The 15,338-nt window shown below is 37.4% G+C and overlaps 1 protein-coding gene across 1 annotated transcript; it reads left to right on the top strand.

Annotated features, from left to right (window-relative positions):
• Positions 1–546: 546 nt before the first annotated feature.
• On the top strand, positions 547–13,521 carry cdca7b (cell division cycle associated 7b). Its single transcript, XM_038288649.1, is given in 11 exon segments — positions 547–757; positions 3,481–3,624; positions 3,731–3,831; positions 4,722–4,968; positions 5,053–5,115; positions 8,007–8,186; positions 8,333–8,354; positions 8,357–8,487; positions 8,843–8,992; positions 12,494–12,630; positions 13,135–13,521. Coding segments are annotated over 11 exon segments (1,215 nt in total). The 5' UTR covers positions 547–739; the 3' UTR covers positions 13,157–13,521.
• Positions 13,522–15,338: the final 1,817 nt, after the last annotated feature.

Here is a 15,338-nt window from a genome sequence, read left to right as displayed (position 1 = left end):
AGAGCTCCCTAATGTATGGAATGGTCTGTCTTTGCACTTTATTTCATACATCAAGTCTAATAAAAAAAAAAGAAAGAAAACATGCATAGCACACAGAGCAACACAGGGCAAGGTATTTATGAGTCAGTTTGTTTGTTAGGGTTTCATCCTTTTTCATATTCTATTGGTTAAGCTGCTGTTTTTGTTATACTAATACTTTAATTTAATCAACTTGCTTTAAAATGTGTTATAGAAATAAACTTTAATAAACTTTACTTATTTTAAATGTAATTACATGGAAACAAAATTTATATTTATTTTTTTTCCAGAATATGGTCGTATAATCACACTATTATTGGAACAAATAAAACTTTTATAAAGGTTAATAAACTGAAAGGGATATGAGCTGTTATTTGGGCCGCACTAACACGCCCATTGCTGTTTCCGCGCGAAAACCTGGAACGTACCATTCTACATTTAAAGGGAGAATCGGCAGACCGACTTCCTATAAAAATAAAAATAAGCTGAGATACGTGAATCTTAAAGTGGACTAAACGTTTATCTTATCCCACGAATACAAATGAAGTGGTACGTTATTTCCTATTATTGCTATTAAATGGAATTTTACTCGCAGGCACCTCCAACCTTACAACCCCCATTTTCTTAGTGCCCGGGTCTCTGCAGGGCCGCTTTTAAATACACTTCTCATTCATTTCGCTATCTTTAACTTTGTCTTGAAATACACAACGGATACACCAAAATGACGCTCAATTCAAAGGTAGGTATCCGAGGACAGCATGCACACCAATATGTCTTTTCTTTTCCGAAATATAAGTAAATGTGGGTTGTTTAAAGAAACACTCCCATGACCATCGGAGGCGGCCTGGTTGTTGTATGCATGGCTTTAAAGGTTTGGTGTTTCTTAGTTTTGGTTTTGTGCTCTTACTTTGTAACCTGCTGTTTAGATCCTACTAAATGATGTGCCTGAAGGTATTTTCAGGTTATAAATGGTGAGAATGCTCCGTGTTAAAAAGTTTTATTTAAACTTCAAGACTTGAGCTTTACTGTTGCTGCCGATAAGTGTATTTTTTCCCCCAAACAAACATAAAATTGCAAAAGAAACACAGCTGGGTCTGGCATCATCGATTTCTTCTGCAGTATTTTACCAACATTTTGACGCTTACGTAAAAAATAAATAAATAAATAAAAAAACACTGCATCCTTATTTTATTTTTGGCTTGATGACATCACAATAGAAAAATATAAATATTATGGATGATAATTAACAGGGGCGGAGCTAGATGGAGGGCCATGGGCCCCGTGTGGCCACCCCTACCAGTTTTTCCCTCTAATACAGACAGTGGCAGCTCTGAAGGGGAATGTTTAAACTTATTAAACATTTACATTTTTAATATATTAGCAATTACTTTACAACAGAAACACTGTGGCTAATGCACATGCACATCAATGTACTAACATTAAAGATGATAAATACAGAATTCATGCTCTTTTCAGAACAAAATTTTGAATTATTTGGGGGATAAAGATAAGATTATGCATCTCTGCAAGTCATCAGTGAAATCAGAGATAAATAACTACTTTAATAATGACTTAAACATTCATTAAATGTAGATAATAGTACATGTAAATATATATTTTTTGGCAGAATTGATAAAAGTAGGTAATTAAGATGTAAAAGATGTTGCCCCAGAACTCAAACCTGAAAGAATTTTGTCCACTATACCTTTAATTTAGACAGCATAGATGTTTAAATATCTGCATTTATTATATAGAAAAGGCTGTAGGAAAATATAGTAAGTTTTTATTTAGAAAACATGGATATTGTGGTTGTTTGTTTTGGAACGGTAGAGATTGACCCTGAGGTTCTGGCTCGTTTTGGCCACCCCTCTTATACGCCTCTAATAAGACAGTGTCACTCATTTAGACTTAAAGACTGTGAGATGGCGATATCAGAAAGTGGGGTACACACAGTCATCTCTTATAAATAATGTAAATATTCAATTCTGATTACCTTTTTGCATTATAGGTGCAGTGACACTAAATTGATCTAAACTCATACTAGTCCAGCTTACTCAAACCTCCCTCTTTCTGAGCTCTTAGTGAGGATAGTTTTTATCTTCTGTTTTCATCAGTTATCAGTGTGGTAGTGATGGAATTAGCTGTAATGCTGCTCCATGCTGTCAGTGAATTATTAAGTAATTATTTTTCTGCAGGAAATCTTGTTGGAACTTAATGAAACATATGTACAAGACTTTTTAAAACACATTAGCTTTAAAGGATTGCCCAATATCTGGTACTCCAAAATATGATCATATCACTCCTTTTCCTGGCCTTGCTCTGCTGGCTACCTCTGCATCTTAGAGTTTAATTTATAAATCTCTTTTTGATGTAACTGCTTAAATGACCTTGCCTCATCTTACCTCTGAGCTTCTTTACCTACTTGCCTACCCGGCCCCTCAATATCAGATTATTTGACCCATAAAATAATTTTTTTCAACAGAAACTGTTTAGATATGTTGCTTTTTTTTAAATAGTGGATTGTTTTTTTTTTATCTTTATTGAATTATAATTTGCAAAAAATAGAGGAGTTTATATAAGAGCTTACACAGAGACATTGTCTGCAGGTGCTACATCTAAAGTTATTATTGATTTTGCAGAAAGGTCTGAGTGTTTAACTATAGAAATGCATGTGTCACAGAAGGGTTGTAAACAAACAAAAAAACAACAACCAAACACTGATGTTCAAGTTTAATTTGACAGTATTTCATAAAAGTTAATTTCTATAATGGTTACAAGAAAAAGGTTTGCCTGCGAGGGGTAGCAGTGGTGTTTATGTAATGCCATCTAATGGAGGCTAAAAAGGATTTACAATCGGTCATAAAGTATGAGAAACAATGGCATGTTCTGGCTTGTGGAGGTATGATTTAGGTCAAAAGAGAAAAGCAGAAAATGTCTGAGTTGAGTTATGACTTTCTTATAGCACATAAAACCTTTTTCTATACAAGATTTAAACTTTGGAGAAGTAAAGCTCAAGGGAAGGAAAAAAAAGAGGTGAAGTGTGTTTTCCTTTTTCACTTTGTCTTATTCAGCAAGCTTCTGCACAGGAAGCCTGTTGTGATAAGGATTTATTTGGTGCTGAGCTGGATTCCTGCTAGTGCAAAGTCCTCAAGATAAGTTTCTTGGTGACTGCCAGCCACAGTCCTGTTTACCCTGCTGAGGGTTTTCTGCTCTCTCTTTTTTACAGTTGCTTTCACTCTATAGTGTCAGATTGGGCCAACTGATGGATTTTGTCTCCCTCTGGTGTAGAATCCAAGAATTTATTAATTCCTTTTCTCCTTTAATTAAGCCTCAGTGTCTATCCTGATGATGAAGCCATGTTTTCCATCCATTACTCAGAAATGAACAAAAAGTACTTCTGTGCTTTTCTTTTTCCCCTTAAAAGCAAACAAAACGCTTTTTATGCCGGATGTTTGTCAACAGGCTTCAACTTTCAAATCCCAGTACATCACTCCTGAACTGGCTCATCTGTTTAGCCAATCAGACAGTGAGGAGGAGTTTGAAGGTTTCAGCGAGGATGAAGCAGAAGAAGACAGAAGATGTTTGCAAAAACAGCAAAACGCCAAGGTAGGGTATCGTTAGCAAAACCTTTGACTGTGTGATAAAAGTACAGCTTTTACGTACTTATTATTTTTCCTCTCTGTTTTTTGTTTTTTCTCCATCCCCCCTCAAGGTTGTTAGCTCAGAAGACGACAGCGACAAAGACACAGGCTTCTACTCGGATGGCGAGGAGCCAGCTGAGCCAAAGAGGAGGAGTCTGTTAGTCGCACTAAGGTGAGGGTTTGTTGATGAGTAACCAATAAGGGCTAATTTTAAAGGGACAGTGTGTTTTAAAAAAAACTGTATAAGCAAAAACTATGTATTGCTTTAATATATACATTTTTTGCAAAAGTCTAATAATATCAATTAAAAAATAAAAGCATTCTTATAGCTTAGAGTTAGTAGTTAATACATGGATAAGGGGCGGCGCACTCGGTAAAGGACGCCGTATTGTGCCACCGTTTTGGATCAGAGTAGGCGAAAGGGGAAAAACTTTTTTTAACTCAATCTAAAAAACGTGTTGGAGGACCATCCATATTCTGTGAGTGAAAAACAAATGAAAAGAAAAAAATAAGTAATAACCTGGAGAAAATGAAAGCAGCTTTTACCAGCTGGAGACAGCTGATGTGGAGTCACAGGCTTTCTACTGGACAGCTAAGGTTATTCAGTCTTACAGTTACGTTTATTTTGGCGTCATGTTAGGAAAAGGGCGGTGTGGTCCAGCAATTAGTCTTCCCCCCTGCAGTGATGGTTTGTTATCCTAGACTGGAGGAGCTCTGTTATTACAGTTATTAGCTGCACTGTTTTTTCACAAAAGTCTTAGAAAGAGGCAACCTTTTGCGTCTTTCACCCCTGTTTTCAGAGAAATGTTTAATAATTGTAATCCTTTGTTTGAACTAATTTGAGGAGACAAAGGTTGATGTGTCCCCTCCCTTCAGAAAGAGTAAAATGTCCCTCCATGGCTTCCGCAGTAGGCCTCACAGGCTTTATGTGGAGCCGCCAGCCTGTTGTATGTAATTTATTTAGTATACCACTAGATGGAGGTAAATTTTACACACTGTCCCTTTTAAGAAAATGGAAGACTTGGTTATTTGTTTAAGTGAAATTTTCAAAATGTTCTCTAGGTTTCCAGGCAAAAAAGGACCTGCCCCTAAACAAGAGTCGAAAAAGAACAGGGTTAAAAAACCAGTCCGAGAGATTAGAATGTCTCCAAGAGGCAGAGGAAGAGAAAAGGTGAAACAGGATCATAAGGAGGACACGGAGGAAGAGAAGGAGAAGGAGGAGGAAGAGGTGGGACTGAAGGACAAAAAGGAGGTCCTCCCCCACTGTCTAATGAAGCGTGATCGCAACATCCAGGAAAACAAAGCAATGGTACAGTTTGAATTTTTGGTGTTTCAGCATATTGTGGTTGAATTTGATCAAATCCTTTGACTCTTTCATCTCTGATGTTTTCAGCTCGCTAAGCTGTTTGCTGATCTGAGCTCTCTGGCTGACCTGACTCCACCAAACACACCTGAGGTGAGCCCTCGCCTTTTTCTTTAAAAAAAGATTAAACTAAGTCACTGTTATACAAGTTTAAGGTAAGTTTCAAGTCTTTGTCCTCAAGTCTCAACTGAAGTCTTACGCAAAGACGGGGAAGTCAGAGACAACTCTAAAGTCAAGACAAGTCCCAGAATGGAAACTTAAGCTGCGTTCACACCGAACGCATCAGGAGCAGCAAAAACGCGTCTGCTGCTTCATTTTTGCTGCTTGTACCAGTTTAGTTCTGACGCGTGGCTGAAGCAGCTTTGCTGCTGTGGCTGCGCAGTGGAGAAGTGGGTCTGACGCACGTTGGGTGGAGCTACTCTATCCTTTCTTTGCCTTGCAGCTATATTTGCTGTGATCAGTTTGAATAAAGCAGTTTTAATATGTTTTTAATTAGGAAAACCACCTGAAAACTTTATCTGTGTTTTTCACTTTTCAGTGTTTTTATTTTTTTTGCCAATAAGTCAAGTGTTTTTATAGACCTAATCTCAGATATTTCTAATACAGATTAATTGTCATGCAAATATGCAAGTCGGCATGTTTGATTTGATTGTGACAAAATCGTCAACAAAGGCTGTGATTTTTCATTTTGATTATTAAATTTGTACCTTTATTTTGCCGGTTCACACCTCACGTTTAATGTACCCATCTGGATTTGACTTTAACAAACACCAAATCATTTTTATTTTTTTATTCCAATGATAAAATAAGTCAGTTGAGCTGGACATTGATTCTTGAACTCTTATCTAAACGCCATACAAAGCAAACTCACCATCTTCTTTATTAAGCTGAATTTTACTTATACTTTTCTTCAATTCGATCAAGTTAAATTAATGAAAAATCTGGCTTTTTTTTTTTTTTTTTTTGTAAATTTTCAGAAACCCAAACATTTGATACAACAGACAACATTCTCTATGATTCAAGCTGCTTGCAGAGCCTGCAAAGAGGATCAAAAAGAAATGATTTTGAGTTGGGATAATGTGGGCTGAAAACTAGAGGCAGCAGCATTCAGCTTCCTTTTGACATTCAAACTTAGAAAATGTTGAATCAAAGGAAATAAAGGGACTGATGCATGCTGAAGATTCACTTAGAATTTAGGTTTTTAGTCTGGAAAGTCTAAAGTTCCAACACCAAAACTTTAAAGATTAAAACATTGGACTTTAAACGAGGTATATAATTTGCTAACCTGTCGTTTCTTAAATAACTTTCAGGGATTCTTAACATTTCTCTTATTCAGATTAAATGATTTCCTCCGATCATGTATTATAGGGACGTCGGTTCTCTTTCTTTGACTAATGAACCCAAAAACAAATATGATGGATATAAGCTGGCAGAAAGCTGCTTAAAGGAATAGTCCACCCAAAACATGATTAGCCTTCATTTTCTACTCACCTCCATGCTGAACAACACTCTGGAGTACTTTTTTGATATCTCAAATGCATCTGGAGATCTGGGAGGCTTCTTGCTGTCTGCTGACATTCAAATAATGGAGGTCCATGGCGCCCGAGACAGAAAGGTCCATAAAAGTCCACAAAAACGTGTCAATATTCCTCCATACTGCTCGTCCAATGTAATCCAAGTGTCCTGAGTGGGTAGCATCCAGAATTTACTCGAAACGAAGTCATTTAGAATGTTTTTAGAGCATAAACAGTAGTGTATAGGATTTCCTAATAGCGCCCCCATGCGCGCTCACGATTCTACGGAAGCCGGCAGACCAAACCGGAAGAAAGTGCGCATTCAGCGTCTGGTCTGCCGATAATGCAAGCGTAGAAGAAGAAATGTGCTGTTTACCTGTGCAAAGAAAGAAACAACGAAAGAAAAATGTCTGAGGACTTCAGTGTTGAGGAAGAGCATGAGTTCTTTGCCGAGCTGAATGCGCTGGTTTGGTCTGCCGGCTTCCGTAGAATCGTGAGCGCGCATGGGGGCGCTATTAGGAAATCCTATACACTACTGTTTATGCTCTAAAAACATTCTAAATGACTTCGTTTCGAGTAAATTCTGGATGCTACCCACTCAGGACACTTGGATTACATTGGACGAGCAGTATGGAGGAATATTGACACGTTTTTGTGGACTTTTATGGACCTTTCTGTCTCGGGCGCCATGGACCTCCATTATTTGAATGTCAGCAGACAGCAAGAAGCCTCCCAGATCTCCAGATGCATTTGAGATATCAAAAAAGTACTCCAGAGTGTTGTTCAGCATGGAGGTGAGTAGAAAATGAAGGCTAATCATGTTTTGGGTGTACTATTCCTTTAACCACTTCTTAATAAATCAATTTGATCACAAAATGAACTTCTGCACGTATGAATAACTTGATCTGTTACTTCAATAATCTGATGTTACTCACATTATCATGTTAAAACAGGTTTTTAATGTTACTGTTGTTCCACTTTGCAAATAAGTCTGGTTTTAGACAAGCATTTTCTTGTTTTGCTGATATTTATAAGGTTAGTATCTTCTTGAGGAAAAGGTTGTTTCAGCAAACAAAAAACATCTTTTAAAATTTGAAGTTATTATTACTCCACCTTTATTGTTTTATTACTCAAGCATTGCATGCCTTAGCTTAGAGAAATGCATCTGGGATGTTTACTTGACTTGAGACGCCAGTGGAAAGGCTTAAGACTTACTGTTGACTAACTTCTATGTTTATTTTACGTTCTTACCTCAAAGTTCTCACTATAAGTTGTGATTTACATTATGGTGGGGTATATGTGTGAAGAATGTAGGTTTAGTAAAGTGCAAATGAAATATAATGCATAATGGAACTGCATCAATTATCTTTTGCGTTGTTTAAGAAAATCAGAACCAAAAGAATCGGAACAAAAATGTCATTTTTTCCTCCTTTATTGTTAAAACATATGTTTGTTTTTCCGTCTCTGCAGAAGAGGAAGCGAGTATCACAGAAGGTAGCGCAGAAGCGTAAGCTTAGGTCTGAAGCAGGGTCAGAAAGAAGGAACCCGTCCCGTAAGGCTCGTCCTCCAGAGAACTTTGCAGTGGAGGAAAAGTTTGAGCCAACTAAAATCACAAGTCCCAGGACTGTTGACATCAGGAGACTGTTGGAGGTACGAGTCGCTCCAGACGCTTTATCAAACACAACACTCTAATTCTTTTTGCTTAATTTCAGATGTTTCTCTGAAATATTTGTAATCACTGAAAAAAGAGAAGTATAATCCCGCTTGAGGCCTTTAATGGTTTTACCTCTGATCAGGTGGATGAGGAGAATGTTGATGGGGGAAGAAGAGGAGGAGAAGCCACAGCTCCAGGAGGAGTCAGTACATTGTGAAATCTGTGGATGAGATCACAGAGGAGGACCTGGAAAACATAGCTTACCGCAGCAAGGACAAGATCTGGGATAAAGAGAATGTGGGTTATCACAGCTTTCACCTTCATGGAAAAAAATTAAAGTCTAAATCAGTATTTTTTTCTTTAATTATGTGCACTTTTTCTTGAATTTAGGAGATAAGTGAGACATTTTGCCAATGGAACAAGACAATTTACATTTAAAATAAAAGAAAAACAATTGCATTGTCTTAATTCAAGAGCATATTATCTAATTGTTTTATTTTAAGGATAAAAATCTTATATACCTGTTGAAATTGAAGCTAAATGCACATATTTTAAGAAATGTTTACTTTTCTAGACCAGTGTTTTACCTCCTTATTGTGTTGTGATCTTAGCAGAACGGCTGAATTGGTGTTCTTCTTCACGTCCTCTTTAGGGCAGCTCGTGTCACCAGTGCCGACAGAAGACTCTGGACACCAAGACAGTGTGCCGTAGTGGTCACTGTGTGGGGGTCAAAGGTCAGTTCTGTGGACCATGTCTAAAGAATCGCTATGGAGAGGATGTTCGCAGTGTGCTGCTGGACCCGGTGAGTTTCACACACATGCAGCAGAGCTTTATCCCTGCTTGGTAAAGGTTAAAGGTACCAAGGCTCTTAATACTTTTTTTTTTTTTTTTTTTTACAAAGACGACATTCTAAAAGATCACTAGTTTGGATATTTTACTTTCCTTATATATTGAATTCTATGGGTTGTTGAAATTAGGGTTGCAAATTGTACGAGATAAGATCTCCAATAATCCTGAAGAAGGTCTGTAATAACAATATGACTCAAAATACGGTCATGTATAAAAGTTTGGGCACCGCTATTAATCATAATTATTTTGATTTCTAAATATTTGGGTGTTTGCAACAACTATTTCAGTTTGATATATCTAATAGCTGATGGACACAGTAATATTTCAGTAATGAATTGAGGTTTATTGGACTAACAGAAAATGTGCAGTACGCAATAAAACTAAATTTGACAGGTGTTAAAATATGAGCACCTCAGCAAACGAGAGACATTAATATTTAGTAGATCCTCCTTTTGTAAAAACAGCCTCTAGTCGCTTCCTGTAGCTTTTAATGAGTTTCTGGATGAAGGGATTTTGACCATTTTTCTTTGCAAAACAATTCCAGTTAAGTTTGATGGTCGCCGAGCATGGACAGCCTGCTTTAAATACTCCTACAGATGTTCAATGATATTCAGGTCTGGGGATTGGGATGGCCATTCCAGAACATTGGAATTGTTCCTCTGCATGAGTGACTGAGTAGATTTTGAGTGGTGTTTTGGATCATTTTCTTGTTGAAACATCCATCCCTGGCGTAACTTCCACTTCGTAACTGATTCTTGAACATTATTTTCAAGAATCTGCTGATATTGAGTGGAATCCATGCAACCCTCAACTTTAACAAGATTCCCAGTGCCAGCATTGGCAACACAGCCCCAAAGCATGATGGAACCTCCTCTAAATTTTACAGTGGGTAGCAAGTGCTTTTCTTGGAACGCTGTGTTTTTTTGCTGCCATACATAATGCCTTTTTTTTATGACCAAACAACTCAATCTTTGTTTTATCAGTCCACAGGACCTTATTCTAAAATGAATAAGCTCTAAAATTGGCTTGTCCTAATGTGCTTTTGCATATCTCAGGTGATTCTGTTTGTGGCGTTCTTGCAGAAAAGGCTTCTGTTGCATCACTCTCTCATACAGCTTCTCCTGGTGCAAAGTGCACTGAATTGTTGAACGATGCACAGTGACAACGTCTGCTGCAAGATGATGCTGCAGGTCTTTGGAGGTGGTCTGTGGGTCACTATTCTCACCATTCTTCTTCTCTGCCTCTCTGATATTTTTCTTGGCCTGCAACTCCTGGGCTTAACAAGAACTGTCCCTGTGGTCTTCCGTTTCCTTACTGGTTCTCATAGTGGAAACTGACAGTTGAAATCTCTGAGACAACTTTTTGTATCCTTCCTCTGAACGACTATGTTGAACTGATCTTTGTTTTCAGATCATTTGAGAGTTGTTTTGAAGTGCCCATGTTTCATCTTTAGAGGAGATTCAAACAGTAGAACAACTTACAACTGGCCACCTTAAATACGTTTTAATGTGATTGGATACACCTGGCTGAAGTTCAAATCTTATTGAAGTTACCAAACTAATTTTGTGTTTCAGTAAGTCAGTGAAAAGCAGTTAAGGGTATTTCAATCAATAAAATGATTAGGGTACCCCCATTTTTGCACCTGTCAAGTTTTGTTTTAATGCATATTGCACATTTTCTTATAGTCGAATAAACTTCAATTCAATACTGAAATGTTACTGTGTCCATCAGTCATTAGATATATCAAACTGAAATAGCTGTTGCAAACACCCAAATATTTAGAAATAAAAATTATTAAGATTAATAGACGATTAAGATTAGTCGAACTTTTTCATATGACTGTACATAAAACGGCATTAAATGGTTTTATTACTGTGCTGCTTTTGGTTCCTATTTAAAGGTATACTGGATGGTTTTTGTGAATTTTTGAAAAGACCCGTCCTCTCCACAGGAAAAAAAAATGCACATGCACAACCCTGTACCCGCTCCTGAGAGGGAACGCCCATTAAACATGTGCAAGAGTGCACGGTCCCATTTCTCCTCGTGCATGCTCTGTTTCCCCTTTTACTGTAGATATGGTACAAAATAAAGTTCATATGATGGACCAATTTCAATTTCTACCTTTACAGTTTTACAAAGTTTTTTACTTGGTCCCATACTGAGATAGGATCACAAATGTCACCTGCTAGATCAGAGATCTGCAACCAGCAGAGCCAAAAGTGGCCAATTGGCTCACTTATGTTACAAAATGAGACATGGACACGCTATTGTCCCGATCATTAGCATTATGGTGTAATTCCTATTTTATTACAATATTCTAAGGCCCCGTCCACACGAAGACGAACCCTGGCCTAAACGCACAAATTTTTCACCAAACCAGCCTCTCATCCACACGAAGCCGGCGTTTCGGGGGTCTGTAAACGATCTTTTTTTTATTCAGCCTTCAGAGTGGGAAGATTCTGAAACGCCGTTTTCGCGTTTCCATCTTTACGCTCTAACCGCATATTTTTTTTTACACGCATACGTCATAGCGTCGCCTCTAAACACGCATGCGCGACCAGTATCACAACAACAATGGCGCCGTTGCTGCTAATGCTACTCACCCTGCTGTCGGGCTTACAACAGAATCTTCTTCTTCTGGAATATCTCCAGGAAGAACAGAGCAATATCGACGACATAGTTCAGCACCTGAATTTGACTTAACCACGAAAATGGACCCGCAGGGCAACCATGTATAAATATTAGTGCCATGCCCAACATTTCGTCGCTTATTTTTGCTTTGGCACCACAGCGCCACTTACAGGCCTTGCATACATTTTGCAGGGTTTTCATGCATTCGTGTGGACGCTCACATTTATTTTACGTCTCCGTCTTTACGGCAAACGTTTTGGAAAATATCAGCGTTTCGTGTTCGTTTTGACTTCGTGTGGACGGGGCCTAAGTATTGAAAGGCTTATCCCAATGTCCTCAGCAATAGGATTTTCTCATTGTAGCTGAACGGCTCAGTCTGTTTCTGACTAGACGTCCTTTCCCAAAAAAGCATTTACCTCACTAATGTGGGCAGCTGCTCGCTGTGGATGGTGACAGTCGTACCCTCCAGTTCATGGTAAACTTAAACCTGATTCTGAGCACCATGTCAGGTTTCCTTCTAATCTTCAAATTTTTATTACTTTTTAAATAAAACGTTATTTATTTTAGTAAATTATCCTTAAGTGAATTTTTCTTCTTTCAGTTTTGTGTTATTTGAATTGCTAGTGTGGACTCATCCTTTTATTTATTGGGAGGTTATGTAAACTTTCAAGCACAGCTGTATTTCTATAACCATATGAATTATTTCAAAACTATCCTGAAAGGACTTTCATTCACAACTCTAATAAGACTCAGTTTCAGTTAAAGTATTAGAAATAGTAGAGAGTAAAATGAATAACTGTCCTTCTTTTGCTGTTTCTGCCAGACGTGGTCATGTCCCATCTGCAGGGGGATGTGCAACTGCAGCCTGTGTCGTAAGAAGGAGGGCCGTTGTGCCACAGGGATCCTAGTGGGCCTCGCACGCTACAACGGCCACGATAACGTCCACCAGTATTTGGAGAGGTAAGCTTCCTCATTCTGCACCCTACAGCTCCATTTAAAGGGGCAAACCCAGATTAAAACTCCTTTTTTATGCTTTATCAAAAACAGTAATCATACAAAATCTATTAAAGAATGTTTAGAATGACAGCAGATTTAAAACCTCTATGAAGGGGTTCTCATGTGATATAATGGTATTTTACTGCATCTGTGTCCTTAGATATGAGCTTGCTTGTGTTCAGTTTAATTTGACTAAAAACATTGTTTATTAAAATACACATAAACTCATAAATACAAAATTATAACCCAGTCTGCATGGTACAATCATCATGATTATAGTAGGGTCACTGATGGCGTTTCTCTTGGCTGTAGCAAAATTATCAGGGAAAAATAAGCTATTTATATAAGCTATTATATAAGTGATTTTATCCAATTCCATATTCCTGAATAAAAAGAAGAAATGTTTTGTCACAACTGTTCATGCAGCAGCATCAGAAGCTCATGATGTTTTTTTCTGTTTTGTTTTAGCATCCAGAAGGAGCTGCAGTGAAGTCCAGATGATTACAGCTTCTGGTTGCTGCTCAGTACTGTAAAGGCTTTTTGATGCACATTTCTGAACAAAACAACTCTCCTTTTACCTAGTTTGAGAAAACAGCATTGTTAAAGTTGCCTTAAAGGTGTTTTATACCGTTACTACTTTGTATATGTAGATCGGGGCTTTTGTTGCATGTAATGCAGAACTGTTTTTGTCCAGTTTTTGTTTTTTGATGAAGTTTTATAAATCTGATTGATTTAAATGTTTTTGTTTTTTTTGTATTAGAAACCAAAGTTCTGATTCAAATTATACTCTTGAAAACTTTTACGTGTTCTTGCCAGTCTACTGTACGTTTGAATAAAGTTTTTTTTTTTTTTAAAGAGAACATTTGAAGCAGTGCTGTATTTTTTATTTGTTTTATCAGTGTATGTGTTTTATAGAAATATATGCAAGTCCATAATTAATCTTTTAAAGTGTAATTACTTTAAACAGGAAGTCAAATTTAGGTTTTTGCATTGGACTGGCCATGAATAAATTCCACCTGGGTGTGATTTAATCTCACGAGAAATCTAATCGTTCTGTGAACATTTTAGTTTTTGTCTGAGGACATTATTATCTCTGGCTGCTTTTAGGAGAGTTTCTGTTTACAGGAGAACTTAAAAAGTCATGGATGGATATTAATTAAACTTTTATCAGAGGTGTCGCTCATGGGGAGGAATCTGATTTATTGTGGTGATGATACAGGTCATAATCTGGATACAGGAATGTTCTAAAAGATTCTCCAACGTGGTGAGATAGAGATATTTGGCAATACAAGCAGTTCCCCCCCTAAACCAGAGGGTGGCAGCACTGACTTGACTGACAGCATCAGACCTAAAAAGTCTGATGCAAAAAGAAAAGGGGATGATGTAGGTTTGCAGGATCAGTTAAAAACATAAACTTACTTAAATGACATTTGTTACTATAGATGTGCCTCATGTGAAGGACGGAGTCATTTAAAGTTGTTAATGATCCAGATCAGGTGCGAGTTTTAGCCAGAGGTGTAAGTCGCAATTTCAGGCAAAATGTACTGCTTGGTGGAGGTCTGCACTTTGTGTTTTCCTGATTGAATAAATGACATAGTGGAGAACCAAGTGTGTTGAAGTGTAAGCAAAAAAACCTAAACTGTCAGGATGGGTAAACTGCAGATAATCAGGCTCATCAGAAGTGCTGGCCCAACAGCGACTTTGGAGGAGCTGCAGGGATCCATATCTCAGGTGGGAAAAGATGTTAACTGCAAAAGACTATTTGTCACATACTCAGAGGAAAGTGGGGACAGAAAGTAGAACCTTAAAAAAAACACATTTGCAGTTTGCAGCAGGCTATTTTGAAAATGCACTCTAGCACACATGGAAACTTCTAATCAGCTGAGATTTACCTGTACAATGCAATATGGGGTTCATCCTGAATTAAACATCCCTATGTTAAAATGAGGCAGATAAGGCTGTGGAGAAACTTTTCTTTAAGAATTTGGAAAAAAAATCAGAAAAATGTTTACATTCCAGAGAAAACCGACTACTCGACTACTGTCATTAAGGGAATTGGTCGATTTTTTTTTTATTTTTTATTTTTTGGTAAAGTTTTATAAAAAATGTTTTTAATTATTAACTTTTTTTGTTTGTTTTTTTTTTTTGCACCCCTGAATGTCCTGAATGTTTGAAGTCAGGCTATGCAGGTATCCCAGAAGAGCAATGTTGGCTGATTAAGGATAAAATAGATGGAGCCAAATAACTCCAGATTTTTATTAGTCCGGTTATTTACAAGAGAGCATTATGTTATCCATGTTAATGTCTTTCATTGGCCTTTGAAACACAAGTGTTTTTTTTGTCCATTGTTCTAAACCATAACAGCATGAAGTACAGTGTGTGTTGCCTGAAAATCACAGCATTGGCCTTATTTAAGTCTTCCCTGCAATATTAGCACTGTTTGGACTCTTTAGTAGGAAATGCATGGCATTTAAAAAGCATTACAGGGACACCAAACTTTCTGTCTTTGCAGCTTTGGATTTTTTTTATCATAGGAAAGACATCCAAAATTGAAGCTTAAATTTTACTTGCATTCAAGTTTGGACTTATTTAAATCTGTAGTTTAAGGTTATGCATAGGGCTGCAACTATTTTGCAACCTGATTAATCTGTCGATTATTTTTCCAATTAATC

The sequence above is a fragment of the Cyprinodon tularosa genome, unplaced genomic scaffold, assembly GCF_016077235.1.
Source record: "Cyprinodon tularosa strain WSP-4 unplaced genomic scaffold, ASM1607723v1 ctg26, whole genome shotgun sequence".
In the NCBI taxonomy this organism is placed as follows: Eukaryota; Metazoa; Chordata; class Actinopteri; order Cyprinodontiformes; family Cyprinodontidae; genus Cyprinodon; species Cyprinodon tularosa.
The sequence above is the reverse complement of the archived record's forward strand: the minus strand, read 5'-3'. Positions and strand labels throughout refer to the sequence as shown.